Raw genomic sequence first — 19,821 nt, forward strand, 5'->3', positions numbered from 1 at the left:
AAGTCAGTCCACCAGTGGAGAGGAGCGGGGAGCTACAGGCTGGGCATGGAAATCCAGTGGTGAGGCTTCGGGGGACCCTGGGCTGAGCCAGAGATCAGAGGCCAGGATGGCCCTGGGATGCAGCCATGTGGGCCTTGTGGAACTTGCTGTGGCACGGCCTGCATGGTGCTGCCTTCCTGGGTGCTTGGGTACCAAGGGTGATCTGGACCTCAGATTCCTTGTTCACCGGGGAGGCCAGGGCCCAAGGGGAAGGGGCAGCCAGCCTCCCTGAAGCCCCCTCAAGCCCGTGCCTGGGGTTTGAGCATGAGGCCACAAGCCCAGCCATCCCATCACCCGCTGGTCATTGCCCAGAGCTTCAAAGGAGAACGGATGTGCCATGTCCTCACACCCAGTCCTGCGTCCTGGGGGGAAGTGGGAGCCCTGTGGGTCTCCAGGTGACGCCCTGTGTCTTTGGATGCAGAGATCGTTAAGGAGGTTGAGGTGCCACAGGCCGCACTGGGTGTCCCAGCCCACGGGACAGGGGAGAGTGGCCATACACCTGTGGAGGAGGTGGGGGGCATCCCAATACCATCACAGAGAGGAGGCGTTAAGTACTGCTCCCCTGCCCAGTGCACTGTATGGGGACCCCGTGAGCTCCCCCAGGAGATGAGGAAGCAGGGTCCAGACACTCTCTGAGGGGTCTGGGTGCTGGGCTCTTGCAGCTGTGGTGCTCCGCGTGTCAGCTGCATCATCTGTCAAGGGAAATCTTTCTAGTCTAGAGTGTGTGCAGCACTCATCACACCCTCCCGGTGTTGGGCTTTGCAGGAAGCTGTGGTTCACCCATGAGCCTTGTGGGAAGACACAGTGCACACTCTCCTAGACTATCCCAGGGCTCTGACTGTACCCCCTCTGCCTGCCTCTAGACCCCCAGGGCTCTGAGCAGCCTTGTGGGAGGACCTGAGGACTGACTGTACTCCCCTGCCCTCTAGACCCCCAGACCTCTGATCAGCCTTGTAGGAGGGCCTGAGGGCTGACCGTACCCCTTCTGCCCTCTAGACCCCCAGACCTCTCATCAGCCTTGTAGGAGGGCCTGAGGACTGACCATACCCCTTCTGCCCTCTAGAACGCCCGACCTCTCATCAGCCTTGTGGGAGGGCCTAAGGGCTGCCCTCAGAGCCTCTGAACAGTCTCTCCTCTCTGGAGGTCCACTTTGACCTCCTGGACCTCACTGAACTGACCAACATGTCCGACCAGGAGCTGGCCGAGGTCTTCCCTGACTCGGACGATGAGAACCTCAACACTGAGTCCCCGGCAGGTGAGGCCAGTGTCGGAGCTGAGTGTGTGTGGTGAGCTGAGGCCCCTTGGGAAGTCCTGGGTTGACCATGTGTTTTAGCAAGAGTCCATCAACACTTCACCATGCTACTATTGCCCAACTAGAAGCTGCTTAAAACGTTACTTTTTAGCCGAGTCGGGCAGATCACGAGGTTAGGAGTTCAAGCGTGGTCACTGTGGTGAAACCCAGTGTCTACTAAAAAAAAAAAAAAAAAAAAAAAAAAAAAAAAAACAAAAACAAAATTAGCCGAGCATATGGCATGCGCCTGTACTCCCAGCTACTCGGGAGGCTGAGGCAGGAGAATCACCTGAACCTGGGAGACAAGAGGTTGCAGTGAGTCAAGATCGCGCCACTGCATTTCAGCCTGGGCGACAAAGCGAGACTCTGTCACATGGAGTCCCCTTCCCATATTCCCCCAGGTCTCCCAGCCACACTCAGTCCCCTTCCCACACACCCGCCCAGGGCTCCCGGCCACACTGAGCCCCCTTCTTGTATTCCCCCCAAGGTCTGCACCTGCTGCCCTGGGCCTGCTGCCTGCGCTCCCCTTCCTGGATGAGGACAAGGGCTGAGCAGAACCGTGAGAAGCAGCCCCTAGGCGACCCCGAGCGGCAGGCTGCGGTCCTGGACACGTTCCTCACTGTGGAGAGGCCCCAGGAGGACTGGGCCATCTCTGCCAGAACACCACCATGATGGCAGATCTGGGCAGTCCTGACCCAGCAGACACACTGCGTCCTCCCACAAGGTTCCAGCCGTCACATCCTGACACAGCGAGTCAGGGTTGGAAGCGCTCTGGAGGAGGCTCCCTGCCAACCCCGAGGCCTGCCTTATCTGCTGGGCACAGGTCTTAGCCTCACTTTGAGACCAGCGGCTTTTCTGGGGGCACACACGGGGCCCCTGGATGCCTCTGGGAGCCGCAGCACAAGCACAGCCCAGTGGCCTTATGTCCAGCTCATTTCTGAGCCCCAAATCAGGAAGACAGCATCATGGAGTTACTACCAGGCACACAGTGAGGAGTGCAGCGGGCCACGGTGGCCTTGGGGTGAGGGGGACCTAGCCTAGGCCTGTGAGAGCCACTCCAAGAATTCCTGGGTGTGCTCCAACCTCCACGTTTTCCCTGCTACCCAGCTCAGAAGCCAGAAGTGGGTTTGGCTAATGGGACACTGTGCTGTCCAGCAAAGTACATGGAGGAGCAGCCCTCAAATTCCCATCGTTCCCATCTTGCCCCTTCTTCTACCCGAAGGAGCCACTGTCTCACCAGGGTCCCTGCCCCATGTCTCAGCTCTGAGACCTGCACCTGCTTCTCCTGGTCCCTGCGTGAAGCCACGTCCATCCCTCCTTAGCTCAGAACACCAAATATCACCAGACTGCCTCAGAAACTTGGCGACACCTCCCGAATGCTCTTAGGGTGGGGTTCACCCTCTCCCTGTCCTGCACCCACTACGAGGCCACATCCTCGTCTATGCTCATCCCACTGCCCGGATACATGGCCTGCCCAGGGCCCTTAAACTTGCTGGGCAGGTTTGGGGCCCATGGGACCCCATGGGTCTGTGTCCAGGGAGCAGCAGTGGAGGCTGACAGGCCCTCCTTCCTCTACTCTAGGGGTGTTTAGGGGCCCCAGCTCATGCCCTCCCAATGGTCACATGCTGATGGTCACAGAATAGGCTTCTTGCTTGACAGCAAGTCAAAGAATGAGTTTAATATGAAAGTGTAAGCTTGCTCTCCATCCCCAAGCCCACCTGCCCCCTCCCATTTCCCATGAGCACACTTCTGGGGAAGGAAAACAGGCTCTTGGCCTTTCATCAGAGCTTCTGCAGATGTCCAGGCATACTCTGAGCTCCTTCTGTGTAGGGGGCTTTAGAGGTGGCACCTGCTCCCACTTCTCAGCCACTCCCTGCCTCTCAGCACTGCTCTGCCATCCAGCTCCTCTCTCAGCCAGGTCTCCAGCCCTGGTTTCCAGGAACAGAGCCCAGCAGCTCTCTTTCAGTCCCATCAAAGTAGGCTTGCGCCCCTGGCCACACCTCCACCCACCAGGGTCTTCCTCCCCATCTTCCATCCTTCTTGCTGAGGTTCCACAGAGCTCATTTACAAACAGTGGGATTAAAACATCACTGCAAGTTTGATGGCCTGGCTGCAGTCTCTTCCTTTTCAACACCAGACTGCACCAGGTGCCTGCTGAGGGGTGTGGGCTGAGCTGCCCTGGCCCTGATCATTCCCCAGCTGCCAGGGCCCGAGGGCTCTGCTGTGCTGTGTTGCGCTGAGTTGGGTCACATCTGGGGGTGAGTGTTGTACTAACAGAAGGGAGGATTCAGGGAGTAAGTCCTGCCCCACATGTACCGTGAAGGTGGCCCAGGCAAGGGAGTCGCTCTGGACACACTCATGTCCCAGCGGCCACTAGCACTGGTCACGAGGAGGCACCAGATGAGTCCAAAACTCCTACTCACTGTCATTACTCATGGAGTGAGATGCCATGGAGCCCGGCCAGGGGTGACCTGCTTTCTGCCAGGCCCACTGGGCTCTGTGTGCTTTCATGCTGGGCTCTGAGAAATGTGGACCTCCCACACGTGAAAATTTTCAGCAAGGTGTCTTATGACCGTGGACCCAGAAACAGCCTCAGTCAGTGCCGCACCTTCCTGAGATGGCCTCGGTCGATGCCGCGCCTTCCCCAGAGATGGCCTCGGTCAGTGCCGCACGGCCAGCAGGGCCGCCTCCTCCTGCCACTCACCCAGGACATCTGCAAAAGGGTGTCTCCCCAGTTCCCATCCCAGGTCACCCAGACATGCATCCACCCCCACCCCAAGGCAGTGTGTCGAGGCTGACACTGCACAGCCCTGCTGCTGCTGACCCCAGTGAGTCCTGGAGAAAGCACACGGGCATCCTCACCGAGTCCCCCACACCCCAGTTAAGAAAAAGCAAAGCCTCTCTCAGTTAAAGTTTGGTGCCTCCTGGGGCACCAAAGGGCCTGGAGCTCAAAGCCCAGACGGGGCCTTCCTTTTATTAGGAGCCACCCAGCCCCAGGAAAAGGGTTCATGAACAGGCACCAGGGCCAGAGGCAGCCGCATGCTGAGGGCTCAGGACCACGGCCTCTCCACAAACACCCCTGAGCCAGCCAGGGCCCTGCAGAGCTTCCCCTCCAAGACTCCAACAAAGAGGTCACAGGATGATGCGGTCTTAAGTTCAGACACATCTGCGGTTAAAGCACCTTCACTCCAAGGATAGGTGCCCGGTTTGCTAAGCAACTCATGTCACCCGCACTCAGAGCAGGGCTGCCATGGGGCCCAGCAGCAGGTAGAGGCCAGAGGTGCCCCAGAATGGAACCCCAGGCATTCCAGGTTTTGCTAAGCAACTCTCGTCCCTCACACTCACAGCAGGGCTGCCACAGGGCCCAGGTGCAGGCAGAGGTGGGGGTTGCTCAGGCATGGAACCTCAAGTATGGAGCCCCCCAGTTCTGCCATCCTCCCTCAGCCACGCACCTGTGGGTGGAGTGGGCTTTCCCTCTGAAGGACAGATGAGCAGATGAGCTTCTACCCACCCAAATATCTGCTTAAGAAAACTGACTTTACCTTGACAACTGGCTGGCGTTCTGAATTCTACCAAACTGAGAGGGTTTCTGTGCTTGGCCCAGACTCCTCTGAGTGACTTTACGACCACATCAACACTCCTCCACAGAGGCAGGCCCCAGGAAGGTCCAGTGTCTCCAGATGCCCCATCAAACCCCTCCTGAAGCTACACTCAGGGTTCCCAGACAGGCACCACGCCTTCCTCAGCACCACGGGAGAGCCCTGTTCCCCTCCCTCTAACCTGGACCGGACTGTCTTCTAGCAGCAGGGCCCAGGAACTCAGGGCAGCCCCTCTGTCCACCCCACCCCCTGCATGTGGGCTCAGAGCACCCTCATCTAAAACACCCAGGGACTCAGAGCAGCCTCTCTGTCCATGCCACCCCCTGCATGTGAGCTCAGAGCACCCTCATCTAAAACACCCAGGGACTCAGGGCAGCCCCTCTGTCCACCCCACTCCCTGCATGTGGGCTCACAGCACCCTCATCTAAAACACCCAGGGACTCAGGGCAGCCCTTCCACCCATCCTATGCCCTGCATGTGGGCTCAGAGCACCCTCATCTAAAACACCAGTTTGCAGCTGTCAGGTTTTAATTTGTTTTTGGTGAGCTTCTCCAGCTGCTTTGCAAAGGTCCCAGGTAATCGGAGTCACCTGAGCTCCACCAGCAGCTACAAAGAGCTCCCCTGCACAGGCTGCTCTATGTCTCCCTCCTCCTGTCCCTGGTTCCAGCCCTTCAGCCCTGCGGGTAGGGACGTGTCCTCCGCCAGGCCACCCGTGCCCTCCACAAATTCCTCGTAGGTGGATTTCTCCGCGAAGCGCCGGGGACCCAACAGCTCCACCATGTCTGCCTTCTCCAGCAATTCCTTCTCCAGGAGCCGCTGGCCCACCTGGAAACAATGACCCACTTGTCAGACAGCTCTGAGGACGTGCTCACAGCCCAGAGCTGAGCAAGCTCAAGGATAGGTGTGGCCTGAATGTGACCCAACATGGGACCCAAGACCCAGCCATTTCGGCAGAGGCCACACTAACCTTCTCCACATGCTCCCAACACCGTGTCAGCAGGTCCAGGGTGTGCTTGTAGGTGGCACTGATGAGGCGCCGGACCTCCTCATCGATGAGCTGGGCAGTTGCCTCGCAGTATGGCTTCTCCACCAGGGCCTTGCCTTGTCGGGGAAAGTCATAGGACATCTGGCCCAGCTTCTCACTCATCCCAAACTGCACAATCTAGAAGTATGGAACCCGGGGTGAGCCTGGCCCGACACAGTCGCCTGCAGCCCATGCCAGGGGATGCCCACGATTTACCTGGGCATAGGCGCTCTGGGTGACCTTCCTCAGGTCATCCTGAGCCCCCGTAGTGACCTGCCCGAAGCACAGCTGCTCAGCCACCCTGCCCCAAGCATCATGCACATTCGATCGAAGAGCTGCTCCTGGGTATAGAGGTGCTGCTCCCTCGGCAAGTACTGCACATACCCCAGCCCCTTGCCCCGGGGGATGATGGACACCTGCAGGAGACGACACATGCCCTTGTCACCCCATGCTCCCTCGGCAGGTACTGCGCACAGCCAAGCCCCCTGCCCCGGGGGATGAGGGACACCTGCAGGAGAGGACACACGCCCCTGTCACCCCAAACACAGTCCCCACTTCCTCCAGGAGCCACCCTGGAGCAGCCAGGTCCACCTGACCCTAGCTCTGACTGCAGGTCCTTTTACTGGAACATGAGAGAAGAGAGCCTGATCCAGGCACCCAGACACCCTGGGGATGCCCCAAGAAGTTGCACCCGCCTCTGGGAGCTTCACATGGAAACCGCCTCTGCTCTGCCCACCCTGCAGAGGCTCTGGTGGGGCCCAAGAGCTGCATGCCAGCTCAGGAGTGAGGCGAGCTGAACACTGTGCTGCCTAGAGTCACACTGCCGAAGCCCCATTTGGAACCCACTGCTCTGCCTTCCCACCCCAAAGGGTCTTCTGACAAGTTCTAGAGCAGTGTATTCCTTAAAAAGTTATAGGGCCACCTCCTGAATGTCCCATGGCCACACCACCACGGGTTGGCCCAGAGATACCAGGTGCAAGCCTGCCGGGTGGACTCACTCAGGGTGCAGCAGGGGGACACCAACCTTCAGCAGGGTGTCCGCATGCTCCAGGAACCAGCCCACCACCGCGTGTCCAGCCTTGTGGTAGGCCACAGTTGTCTTTTCCCTGGGCTGCAGGACCTGGGTCGTCTTCTCGAGGCCTAGACATCACATTCCCAGGTGAGTTGGGTAGGGCAGGAGTAGGTGGCTGGGAAACAAGGCCACTCCCTCTGCACCCAGCCAGGATCCCCAGGCCCAACTATACCAAACAGCAGAAGCCAAGCCCCTGTTCCCACTGCCTTCCGCTTTGCAGTGAAACCCACCAACACACCTCACACGGAAGCCTTTCTTTTTTTTTTTTTTTTTGAGACGGAGTTTCGCTCTTGTTACCCAGGCTGGAGTGCAATGGCACAATCTTGGCTCACCGCAACCTCCGCCTCCTGGGTTCAGGCAATTCTCCTGTCTCAGCCTCCTGAGTAGCTGGGATTACAGGCACGCGCCACCACGCCCAGCTAGTTTTTTGTATTTTTAGTAGAGACGGGGTTTCACCATGTTGACCGGGATGGCCTCGATCTCTTGAGCTTGTGATCCACCCGCCTCGGCCTCCCAAAGTGCTGGGATTACAGGCTTGAGCCACCGCACCCGGCACACGGAAGCCTTAAAACAGGCCCCAGCTGGAGTGCAAGACCAGAGTTCAAGATCAGCCTGTGCAACACAGCGAAATCCCGTCTCTACTAAAAATACAATTAGTGGGTGTGGTGGCGCACGCCTGTAGCCCCAGCTCTCAGGAGGCTGAGGCAGGAGAATCACCTGAACCCAGGAGGTGGAGGTTGCAGTGGGCCTTGATCACGCCACTGCACTCTAGCCTGGGCAACAGAGGAAGACTCTGTCTCAAAAAAAAAAAAAAAGAAAAGAAAAAAGAAATGCCCGGGATGGATGGTCCCTGCAGCATCCACAAGGCTTTTCCCAGGAAAACACATCTGTTCCCATTCCCTTCAGGGAAGAAGACTGCTTTGTCCTCCACAGCAGGCATTCAAAGATGCTTCTAATCTGCTTCCTTGGGCCTGACATGGCCTGGAAGGCCCATACCTTTCAAGGTCTAAATGTCGCTCCCAAAAGGGGCATGAAAGCTGTTGGAAGATCCCAAGTCCCATGTGTTGGTTTAGAAACTTGGTTCCTGCAGCTGAGTGCGGTGGCTCACACCTATAATCCCAGCATTTTGGGAGAAGCTAGGTGGATCACATGAGGTCAGGAGTTCAAGACCAGCCTGGGCAACATGACAAAACTCCATCTCTAAAATTACAAAAATTAGCCGGGTGTGGTGGCACGCCCCTATAATCCCACCTATTGGGAAGCTGAGGCAGAAGACTCACTTGAACCCGGGAGGCAGAGGTTGCAGTGAGACAAGATCATGTCACTGCACTCCAGCCTGGGCAACAAGAACAAAACTCCATCTCAAAAAAAAAAAAAAAAAAAAAGGAAAGGAAATGGGTTCCTACATGCTAATTGATATTTTTTTCATGAGATTCTCCTGCCTAAGCCTCCTGAGTAGCTGGTACTAGGCATGTGCCACCACACCTAGCTATTTTTTTTTTTTTTTGAGACAGAGTTTCATTCTGTCACCAGGCGTAAAATGGCATGATATGGGTTCACTGCAACCTCTGCCTCCGGGTTCAAGCGATTCTCATGCCTTAGCCTCCTCAGTAGCTAGGACTACAGGCACACGCCACCACACCCAGCTAATTTTTGTACTTTTAGTAGTGATGGGGTTTCATCATGTTGACCAGAATGGTCTCGATCTCCTGACCTTGTGATCCGCCCACCTTGGCCTTTCAAAGTGCTGAGATTTTAGGCACGAGCCATGCGCCCAGCCTAATTTTTATATTTAAAAAATGAGACAGGGTTTCGTCATGCTGGCCAGGCTGGTCTTGCACTCCTGACCTCAAGTGATCCACTCGCCTTGGGCTCCCATGGTGTTGGGATTACAGGCGTGAGCCACCGCATGCAGCTTGCATGCAGAAACTGGGGCCAGAGGGTGAGCCTGCCAGGCCTTGGGCTGCAAACAGCCCTCCCTCCCCAAGCTGCCAGGCTCACCTCCGATGACCCTCTCGAAGGCCTGCTCAAAGTGCTTCTCCTGAACAGGACTCAGATGCCGGGCGGCAATCAGAGCTGCTTCGTTGTAAACATTGGAAATATCAGCACCTGACCCAGGAAGGGAGAAACAGGGACAGTCAGTGCTTCTCCTTGTGGTTGGAGCTTGACCCAGGTTAGGAACAGCTCCAGCAGAGAGGCCAAGGCTGAACTTCAGTGGATAACCTGAAGGTAATGGAGGTGCTCCATCAGTCACCACTTAATCTAGCTACATTTTTTGAGAACCTTTCTTAAGGCATAAGGTATATACCATAAAATCCACCCATTTTACATGTACACATCGATGATTTTTAATAAGCTTATCAAGGACTGCAACTATTGCCATAATCTAGTTTTATAAACTTTCCATCATCTCTGTACGGTACCCTCTGCCTATTCACAGTTAATTCCCATTTCCTCCTCTGGCAACCACCCATCTCACATCTGTCCCTAGAGATTTGCTATTCTATGTATCTCTGTTACTCCTCTGCACATTTCACATGAATGGACTATATAACATATGGCCTTTTGTGTCTAGCTTCCTGCACTGAGAACAGTATTTTCTAGGTTCACCCATGTGGCAACATGCATCCATGCTTTATTCCTTTTTTTGAGATGCAGTCTCACTCTGTTGCACAGGCTGGAGTGCAGTGGTGCGGTATCGGCTCACTGCAACCTCCGCCTCCTGGGTTCAAGCAATTCTCCTGCCTCAGCCTCCAGAGTAGCTGGGACTATAGGTGCACACCGGTAGCCATGCACCCAGCCTCATTTTTAAATTAAAAAAAAAAATGAGATGGGATTTTGCCATGTCCAGCTAATTTTTTATGTTTTTATAGAGACAGGGTTTCACCATTGGCCAGGCTGGTCTCAAACTCCTAACCTCATGATCTGCCCACTTCGGCCTCCCAAAGTGTTGGGATTAGAGGCGTGAGCCACCACACCCGGCCTACTTTATTCCCTTTTATAGCTAAATTCAACTACAGTATATGCCACTTTGGCCATTCACCTGCTGATAGACACTACGATGTTTCCATTGATGCAAAGCAGACTCATCCCTGCTGAGGGGCAGTCAGAGTCATCCCCAAGTCACCTCTACTCAGTCATCCCTGTTGAGATGATAGCGGAGGGACAGTGCTGTCGTCTCTGCTGAGTCATCACTGCTGAAGGACAGCACTGTCATTCCTGTCTTCCTCACCCCTGCTCCACAGCTGTTTAATGCCTCAGTACCTCATGATTATGTGGTCACTGCCACCGCCTCTGACCTACACCCTCTGAGTCATCCCTGCTGAGTCATCCCTGTTGAGGGACAGTGCTGTCATCTCTGCTGGGTCATCCTTGCTGAAGGACAGTGCTGTCATCTCTGCTGAGTCATCCCTGCTGAGGGACGGTGCTGTCATCTCTGCTGAGTCATCCCTGCTGTGGGACAGTGCTGTCATCTCTACTAGTCATCTCTGCTGAGTCATCCCTGTTAAGGGGCAGTGCTGCCAAACTCTGCTGAGTCATCCCTGCTGAGGGACAGTGCTGTCATCTCTGCTGAGTCATCCCTGCTGAGGGACAGTGCTGTCATTTCTACTCAGTCATCCCTGCTGAGAGATAGTGCTGTCATCTCTGTCATCCCTGCTGAGTCATCCCTGTTGAGGGACAGTGCTGCCATCTCTGCTGAGTCATCCCTGCTGAGGGGCAGTGCTATGTCACCTCTGCTGAGTAATCCCTGCTGAAGAACAGTGTTATCTCTGCTGACTCATCCTTACTGAGGGACAGTGCTGCCATCGCTACTCAGTCATCCCTGCTGAGGGGCAGTGCTGAGTCATCCCTACAGTCAGAGTCATCAGAGTCATTCCTGAGTCATCTCTGCTGAGGGGAAGTGCTGAGTCAGAGTCATCCCTGCTGAGTCAGAGTCATCCCCGCTGAGTCATCCCCCACTAGGGGCAGAAGAAAGCAGTCTGGGTAGCATTCCAGCTTCGTATCTTTGTTATGTAAATAGACATCTGAAGTCAGCCAGAGAGGAGAACAAAAAAGAGGAAGCACATTTTGTGTCTAAGACAGATGACACACTTCATATGGCTGCCAGGCAAGACCTTCTCACTCACCATCCGGCAGCAGACAAACGTGCAATTCTGTGTATGAATACACCTGACCCCAAACTAGGCAGGACACTGTGGGGAGCCCAGGGGACAGGTACCACCGGGGATGCCAAGGCAGCTGGAGGGGATGAGACACCACAGCAGAATATTCCAGGAGTAGAGGGAGCAGATGGGGTGTAGGCTGGAGCCTGTGGCCAATGGCCACATAACCATGAGGTACTGAGGCAGAAAACAGCTGTGGAGCAGGAGAGAGAAGGACAGGAATCCCCCTGAAAAAGTCCCCACTCATTCTTGAAGGGTGATCTTGCCCAGCAGGGAAGCAGGTTTCCTAGCATAGAGGGAGCTTTCATTAAAAAGACAGAAAAAAGCAAACGAGCTTCCCCAGCAGGGAGGCCAAGCCCCAGGCGGAAACAGCTCAGGAAGCATCAGCCTGGCAGATTCTCTCTGGGACGTTACTGTCAGCTCTGCAGTAAGACTCATTAAGTCTGAACATAACTAAAACAAATTCAAATGGGTACAAATTAGTTTTGAGGCTAAGAAAAATGATCTGAGGTCTCTGAACACTCTCAACAGGTGAAAAGTCCTACAGACAAGGGTGAGCGCTGCCAGAACTGAATGGAATGGCGAGTCACCACCCCCCATGACAAGAAGCAGAGCACATATCGTTCCCACCACGCACCAGTGTAGCCTGGGGTGAGCGCTGCCAGCTTCCTCGCCAGGGCGTCCTTCCTGAGGCTCTCGTGCAGCTTCAGTGGGCGTAGGTAAACCTTAAAGATGGAGGACCCGCCTTTGATGTCAGGGGGGCCTAGCGAAAAAGGCCTCTTGTACACTCTGGGCCTTCAGAACAGTCACCACAGCCACATCCCAGAACACCAAGGACAGCCGGGAAGGTCACCAAAACCACATCCCAGAACACCAAGGACAGCTGGGATGGTCACCACAGCCACATCCCAGAACTGCAAGGACACCTGGGATCCCTGTGGGGGGTCTCTGCTGTCATCCTCCAGCCAGAGCTGGGAAGCAATGGCAGAAACCAGCCAAGGCGCACACACATCGGGCTCCACAGCTCCTGAACCCTCAACCCAGGGCCATGTGACCTGACAGCAAGCAACACAAGGCCTGCTGCGGGCAGGACACATGGAATTAATGCTTCCTAAGAAACATAAGAGGGTAGGGGAAGGCTGTCAGGCTGAAGAATAACAGATAAACTGCTGTCTTCTAAATTACCGGTATCTGCTACAAGCTCCTGCCACCTGTTTCTATTGCAGCAACATCCCTTCAGGCCCAGCCACATGGATTCTTCCCAAAAACCGGACTGCCAGCATCTCCACATTTTCAAAATGTTCCATTAACTGCTTCAGGATTACCATCAAAATCTCCTCCAAATACACTGCAAATGACCTAACCAAACTTTTCAGCCCAGGGGAGACCAGCCCAACCCTGAGAAATGTACACTCACCAATGTAAATCTGGCGGTCAAAATGGCCAGGCCGCATCAGGGCCGAGTCCAGGACGTCAGGGCGGTTGGTGCTGGCCAGCATCACAACGTTGGTGGCTGAGTTGAACCCTGGACACAGGAGAAGCAGGTGAGACTATGTGGCAAACCCGATGTGTGCATGACAGGTAACCAGCCTAGCCTCTGTGAACCGGGAACCCCACAGCCTGTCTCAGGAGGCACAGACAAGTCCCAAGGCGTGGGTCCTCCTCATCCTTACGACCGGTTCCTGCTGCCTCTGATATCACTTGGTGCTGGACTGGATGAGGGCAGACCAAAGGCTACACAGGAGATGGGTACCCAACAGAGGGAAGGGACGAGAAAAGCTGGGTGCCCACTTCCCTCCTCTCTCCAATCAGTGCCCTTCAGATATCAAAACAGCCATAATCTAATTAGAATTACCATTGGGTACTACAGTCAAAAAAATATTTAGGAAATGATTTTGACCTGTAGAGAAAAGTGTTACTAACACAGCAGGCCTGACTGCTGTCTTCAAAAAGGCCTGCTCGCAAGGGCAGTGTGTGGGCACTGTGATTTGAGAGCATTCCTACCATTCCCTGAGAACAACAGCTCCCTGTGCCCAAACCCTTTGTGCAAAGCCTGATGCATGCCAGGCAGAGGGTGCCGCAAACACCCTGGCTTCCTTGTCAACATCTGGCATGCGTGGTCACAGCTTGCTGCTGGGGGAAGTCAGCGTGTCCCAGGTGGCTCCACTGGAGTAAGGTTCCACACTGCACCTGGCCTCCCTGTGACCCAATTCGCCTTCTGCCCTGGCTGATTTTGCTGTGTCCTTTAATGGTAATAAATCACAGCCATGAGTGTAACTACAGGCTGAGTCTTGTGACTTCTAGCAAGTCACCATATCGGGGGTGGTCTCAGGGACTGGAACACTGCCCTAAAGCCAATGAGAAATCAAATCTGCCAGATGTCTAAGTGACAGCTCTCCCAAATCTGAAGGCTGGCACAGATGCCTGGATGTGCCCAATAAGGCTTCAGCAGGACTGACAGGCGACCATCAGCCACATATCAGCTAGAATCACTCTGGAAGGGGGCAGGCCTGGGGGTGTCTGTGAGATTCTGGGTGAGGCAGGGGCAGCGAGACAAGGCTCAGAGTGGAAGGAGCATGGGCTGTGTGCACACCACCCTGTGGGCACCATCAGGAGCACCCGTGCTTGTCTACCTGATACCCCTCCCCAGAGAGGCAGCTGTCTCCCCACTCCAGAGAAACCCTTTCCATCTGGGGGCAGGGAGTGCACTGCCCCTGCCTATCATGGGCACTGAAGGAGGCTTGTGAACCTAACACAGCTTTCTCCATCACATTTGCCTGAGAGAAGCCCTCCTTAAAACAGAACAATCAGGGATTCTCTTCTGGGGGTGACATTAGAGAAAAAGGCTGGTGCAGACAGAGTCGCCAAGCAGTTGTGGGGGAAGACCTGCACACCACAGGCTGCTGCGGTCTGCACACACCGTCCATCTCCACCAGCATCTGGTTCAGGGTGTTCTCCTGCTCACTCTGCCCTCCAAAGTTCCCTCGGCCTCGCTTCCTGCCAATCGCATCAATCTCATCAATGAGTAAGATACATGGTGCATTTTTTCGGGCCATTGCGAACATATCAAGCACCTGAAAAGGGAATCCACACAGAGTCCGTTTTGCTACTGGCAGAAGACAGGAATGCCGGTTCTCCTCCACCCTCTCCTCGGAAACCTCTGACCCATTCTGCCTGGGTGCACCAGCACCTCCCACAGGTGCCCCACACCGAGCTATTCAAGTTGACCAGTCCTGGTCAAGCCACGGTGCTGAGGCTGCCTGCAGCGGTTCCATCCACCTACCCTTGCTGGCCCAACGCCGACAAACATTTCCGGGAACTCCGACCCATTCACAGTGATGAAGGGCACACTGGCCTCCCCTGCAGTTGCTTTGGCAAGAAGTGTCTTGCCTGTATCAGGAGGACCAGTGAGCACAGCTCCCTGAAAAGAATGAAGACAGCAGGTTCTTAACAGGGGAGCAGCTACTACACAGGACAGAGTGCACTAGGAATTTGTTTTCCGCCACAGGTGACTTCTGAGATTGACTAAGAAGAATCCCACCAGATGCATACCCTTATAACCTGAGAGTTTTTCCTTTTTATTATTTTTTTCTGAGACAGACTTTCACTCTTGTTGACCAGGCTGGAGTGCAATGGCACGATCTCGGCTCACAGCAACTTCCACCTCCCAGGTTCAAGTGATTCTCCTGCCTCGGCCTCCCAAGGAGCCAGGATTACAGGCATGCGCCACCACGCCTGGCTAATTTTTGTATTTTTAGTAGAGACGACGTTTCTCCATGTTGCTCAGGCTGGTCTTAAGCTCTGTTGCCCAGGTTGGAGTGCAGTGGCACTATCTAGGCTCACTGCAACATCCACCTTCTAGGTTCACGATGTTTGCCACGATGGTCTCCATCTCCTGATCCCATGATCTACCCACCTCAGCCTCCCAAAGTGCTGGGATTACAGGCATGAGCCACCACGCCCAGCCAATCTTTGTTGCTTTTAAAATTAATGCACATTTACCACAAAAAAGTTCAAACATTATAAAGATAGTATAGAAAATGAAAACCTTCGTGTTCTGTACTCAGATGAGTCTGTTATTTCTGCAGGAAAAGATCCAGGGGTAGACTTGCTGGATCAAAGGTTCTGAATGTTTATTTATTTACTTACTTACTTACGTATTTTTTAATTTATTTTTTTTGAGACACAGTCTCAATCTGTTGCCAGGCTGAAGTACAGTGATGCAATCTCAGCTCAGTGCAACCTCCGCCTCCTGGGTTCAAGTGATTCTCCTGCCTCAGCCTCCCAAGTAGCTGGTACTACAGGCCCACACCACCACACCCAGCTAATTTTTATATTTTTAGTAGAGACGGGGTTTGACCACCTTGGTTAGGATGGTCTCCATCTCTTGACCTCATAATCTACCCACCTCTGCCTCCCAAAGTGCTGGGATTACAGGTGTGAGCCACCGTGCCCAGCCCTGTATGTTTATTTTAATGATTACTGTCAAACTGCTCTCCAAAACAGTGATACTGATTCACACTCCCACAAGGAAGAAACAGCAGCCTGCCTCTCCAAATCCTTGGCCACAGAGAATGTGTTCAGCTCTGGAACCTTGCAGACCTGAAGGACAGAAACACCACCTCATTCTCAAGCTGTCTCTTCAGCTGTTAAGACTGAGGATACGCTGGTGTTTACTGGCTGTTTTCTCTGCCTTTATCTACTGTGGCTTCACCAATTCACGCCCTTCTATCACACCTGTTTCTTTTATCGATTATTGTCATGCCTGAATATTGGGATATAAAAGGCATCCCTGGATTGCTGTTTCTAGTCAAGGCTGGGGGCCAATATCTGACTATCTCAAAAGGGATCCTAAGGCTTTGGGGGATTTTTCTTAAGTGTTTAAGAAGAAAACAAAAGACATAAAGGTGAGAGGGGCCACAAAAGTCAAACCAATGTCAGTGTTGGAGCCGAAAACCCAACACGGCTCTTCGGTGGCAGGGTGGGGCCTTACACATGTCAGCCTGCTGTGGACAGTCGTGACACACTACAGCAGGACACCAAGTTGCCTGCACCAGCCCTGCTGACCTAAGAGCATGCCGGAGGCAGAAGGAGGCTGGACTCGCCCATGCACACTCCATCCCACTCAGGTGCTCCAGGAAATTCGCCCACTGTGACCACACACACTGCCACTCTTCATGATGGATTCTCACAGGGGGATGCCAAAGGCAGTGGTGATTTTGGGAAATCACTGTACTTCATACCCGAGAAATGGAAAGCCAGGTGGGGCCTGACCCCACTAACTCTTTCCTGACATCCACAGCACAACACAAGGCCTGTGACATGACACCGGCTGACAGAGCCCCCTCTCGCAACAAGAGCCCATGCCTACTGGGAGAGAGGGACCGACACGCCACGTGAGAGGCCTTCCCTGGTACCTGACTGCCTCACGCACTCCCTCGATTACACAGATTTTCCCCAGCAAATATATGCATATGAAAAAAATGTAATAGACATAAATTTAAAAACAAACAAACAAAAAACGGGTATGGTGGCTCACACCTGTAATCCCAGCACTTTGGGAGGCTGAGGCGGGTCACCTGGGGTCAGCAGATCAAGACCACCCTGGCCAACATGGTGAAACCCCATCTCTACTAAAATTACAAAAATTAGCCAGGCACGGTGACATGCACCTGTAATCCCAACCACTCAGGAGGCTGAGGCAGGAGAATCACTTGAACCCAGGAGGTGGAGTTTGCAATGAGCCGAGATTGCACCAGTGCACTCCAGCCTGGGCAACAGAACAAGATTCTGTCTCAAAAAAAATTAAAAAAAAATTCTGCAAGGCAAAGAGAACCACCCACTGAAGCGCCTGACTATGAGCAGAGGTGAGTGGCAGCTGCCAGTAGGGCTCCACCACGAGCAGGAGGCCCCAGCTCTGCACGTCCATCACACGTCACACACGCCAGCTTCCCGGCCTTGTGCTCACCAAGTTAGAACACAAGTCTGTGACCTCCTGGCTTCACCTAGGTTCACAGTACTTGGTGTAAGAATTATCTGTTGTTTGGAACGAACGTCCCAGTGAATACCACCCCATGGAGAGGGGCCTGCGGGGGGTGGACAAGGCTACTGCCATGATCTGGCTGTCCTCAGCCTGGTCAAAGCCCAGAGACGACTTGAAGGGTCTGTGAATTGAGTTTCTGTGAATTCAAGTATTTCTCAGAAAAAACACCACGGCTTCTGTCAGGGACCCACAAAGAGTCATGACCCCAAAATGGCACCAAAAGGTAAACTCGCCTTGGGTGCCCAGAAGCCAGAACCACCACCCTGACCCATGGCACCCGCAACGCACTGGCTGCCTGGCTGCACACACCAGCCACTGTCCAGGTAGTGGGCTTTCCAAAAGGCACTACATCTGGTCCCAAGCCTGTTCATGCAGGCTGCACCTGCTGCTTCATGTCATTACTAATAATGTAATAAAACATAAGTGAGAAGCAACTGTGACCCACAGCCATCTCTGGCTTTTACTTGAAGCTCAGGATATTACTATGTTTTCTAAAACCAATACCTTTGGAATTTTTGCTCCCAAGTCCTGATACTGCTTGGGATTCTTCAGGAAATTCACAAATTCCATAATTTCCAATTTGGCTTCTTCGCAATCAGCTACGCCTGCGAACCGCACATCAATGTTGCTCTTTAAGACCCTGGCTGTTGTCTCACCAACGCTGAAGAGGCCCCATCCTCGTCCACTGGGCCCAGCTCCCATCGGGCCCCTCCTGGCAGCACAGAGGAGAATTCCAACCAGGAGAAGGGTGGGCACCAGGCTTCACAAGAGTGAGCTGGAAAATCCAAGAGAACTACTCATCATGCTCAGATCAGAAATAGCACCCTCATGCCAGGCACGGTGGCTCACATCTGTAATCCCAGCACTTTGGGAGGCTGTGGTGTGAGGATCTCTTGAGCCCAGAAATTCAAGACCAGCTTGGATCACATGGCAAGACCCCATCTGTACAAGAAATATAGTAATGGCTAGGTGCAGTGACTCACACCTGTAATCTCAGCACTTTGGGAGGCAGAAGCAGGTGGATCACCTGAGGTTAGGAGTTTGAGACAAGCCTAACCAACATAGTGAAACACCATCTCTACTAAAAATACAAAAATTAGCTGGGTGTGGTGGCGTGTGCCTGTAGCCCCGGCTACTCAGGAGGCTGAGGTGAGAGGACTGCTTGTGCCTGGGAGTTCAAGGCTGCAATGATCTGTGATTACACAAGTGCACTCCAGCCCGGATGACAAAGCAAAACCCTGTCTTTCAAAATAGACCACTCTAGGACTTTGTTTTGCTACACAAAAGGGAGCAGGTTTTTTTCTGTCTCTGTGTGTGTGTGTGTGTGTGTGTGTGTGTGTGTTCCATTTTATTTATTCATTTTTGAGATGGAGTCTTGCTTCAAGCAATTCTCCCACCTTATCCTCCGGAGCAGCTGGGACTACAGGCACGTGCCACCACGCCCAGCTGATTTTTGTAGTTTTAGTAGAGACGAGGTTTCACCATCTTGGCCAGGCTGGTCTTGAACTCCTGACCTCAAGTGATCCGCCCACCTCAGCCTCCCAAAGTGCTGGGATTACAGGTGTGAGCCACCACGCCCAGCCTGTGTTTTTTTTTTTTTTTTTGAGATAGGGTCTCACTGTCACCTAGGCCGGTGGGCACTGGCATACTCACAGTAACCTTGAACTCCCAGGCTCAAGCAATTCTCCTGCCTCAACCTCCTGAGTAGCTAGAACCAAAGACATGCGTACCACCACACCAGATAATTTTTTAAGTTTTTAAAGACACACAGTCTCACTATGTTGTCCAGGCTGGTCTTGAACTCCTAGCCTTAGGCAATCTTTCCTCCTCCTCGGACTCCCAAAGCACTGGGATTACCTCTGTGAGCCATCACAGCAACTGTCTTTTTTTATTTTATTTTAATGTGTCAAAGTCCATCCAGCATAAGGCCTCTCCAGTTCTGAAGGCTGCAGTCATAGGCATCTGTCTCCCTGATGTAACCTGTGGCTGGTTTGATAGGGTAGGGAGGGTGACCAATTCCACCGCCCACACCCTCCACCTGGCCAAGCAGCTCTGAGGGAGCTTTCCCTCCCTGAGGCCGTGCCCCCAGCAGACCCAGCAAGGCCTCCTCACGCCAACCAGGCTTGTCCCATAACAGGAAAACACCAAAGGTCTTCCTATTAATCCTTTTTCTTGCTCTTCGGAGGCTTGGGGCCTTACATCCAACTAAGCATTCCTGGCAACTCAACAAGCAAAGACAAAATGAAAGTCAGCCATACATAGCACCCAGATGACATCTGGGAGCTCCAGCAGGAGACCGCCGGTACTTCAGGCCCTGCCATTAGAGTCTGCGAATTAATCACCAGAATTCTACCTGCCTCACCTTCTCTCACCCGACTGTAACCCCTACTCTGCGCTTAAACGTACGTCTCAAAGAAACCACCTGAACCGCTATAATTCCCATTTTTACTCTGTCCTGGCTAAAGCTGGTGCTTGGCCTTGCACTCTTGGTTGAGTTTCCAATGCAGGGCAGGAGGGCCGGAGAAGACTGAGCAACGACATCCTCAGGTAGTCAACATGACAAAAGGATCCGGGCTTAGCAACACTGACT

The 19,821-nt window shown here is 53.7% G+C and overlaps 2 protein-coding genes across 2 annotated transcripts in view; one reads left to right on the top strand and one right to left on the bottom strand.

The window, feature by feature from the left end:
* Window positions 1-1,127: 1,127 nt before the first annotated feature.
* Window positions 1,128-2,521, top strand: LOC141582835 (dysbindin domain-containing protein 1-like). The gene is made up of 2 exons (XM_074392063.1): window positions 1,128-1,294; window positions 1,818-2,521. Exons 1-2 carry the CDS (start codon window positions 1,222-1,224, stop codon window positions 2,000-2,002), a joined length of 258 nt encoding a protein of 85 aa, XP_074248164.1. The 5' UTR covers window positions 1,128-1,221; the 3' UTR covers window positions 2,003-2,521.
* Window positions 2,522-2,975: 454 nt separating this feature from the next.
* Window positions 2,976-19,821, bottom strand: part of LOC101034410 (mitochondrial inner membrane m-AAA protease component AFG3L1-like) — a 30,328-nt gene continuing 13,482 nt past the window's right edge. The window contains 11 exon segments of the mRNA XM_074391568.1: window positions 2,976-5,754; window positions 5,897-6,091; window positions 6,170-6,261; window positions 6,264-6,369; window positions 6,978-7,093; window positions 9,027-9,134; window positions 11,826-11,951; window positions 12,606-12,713; window positions 14,109-14,262; window positions 14,472-14,609; window positions 17,736-18,006. Coding sequence (XP_074247669.1) covers window positions 5,536-5,754; window positions 5,897-6,091; window positions 6,170-6,261; window positions 6,264-6,369; window positions 6,978-7,093; window positions 9,027-9,134; window positions 11,826-11,951; window positions 12,606-12,713; window positions 14,109-14,262; window positions 14,472-14,609; window positions 17,736-18,006 — 1,633 coding nt within the window. The 3' untranslated portion in view covers window positions 2,976-5,535.

Source organism: Saimiri boliviensis, chromosome X (assembly GCF_048565385.1).
Source record: "Saimiri boliviensis isolate mSaiBol1 chromosome X, mSaiBol1.pri, whole genome shotgun sequence".
In the NCBI taxonomy this organism is placed as follows: domain Eukaryota; kingdom Metazoa; phylum Chordata; class Mammalia; order Primates; family Cebidae; genus Saimiri; species Saimiri boliviensis.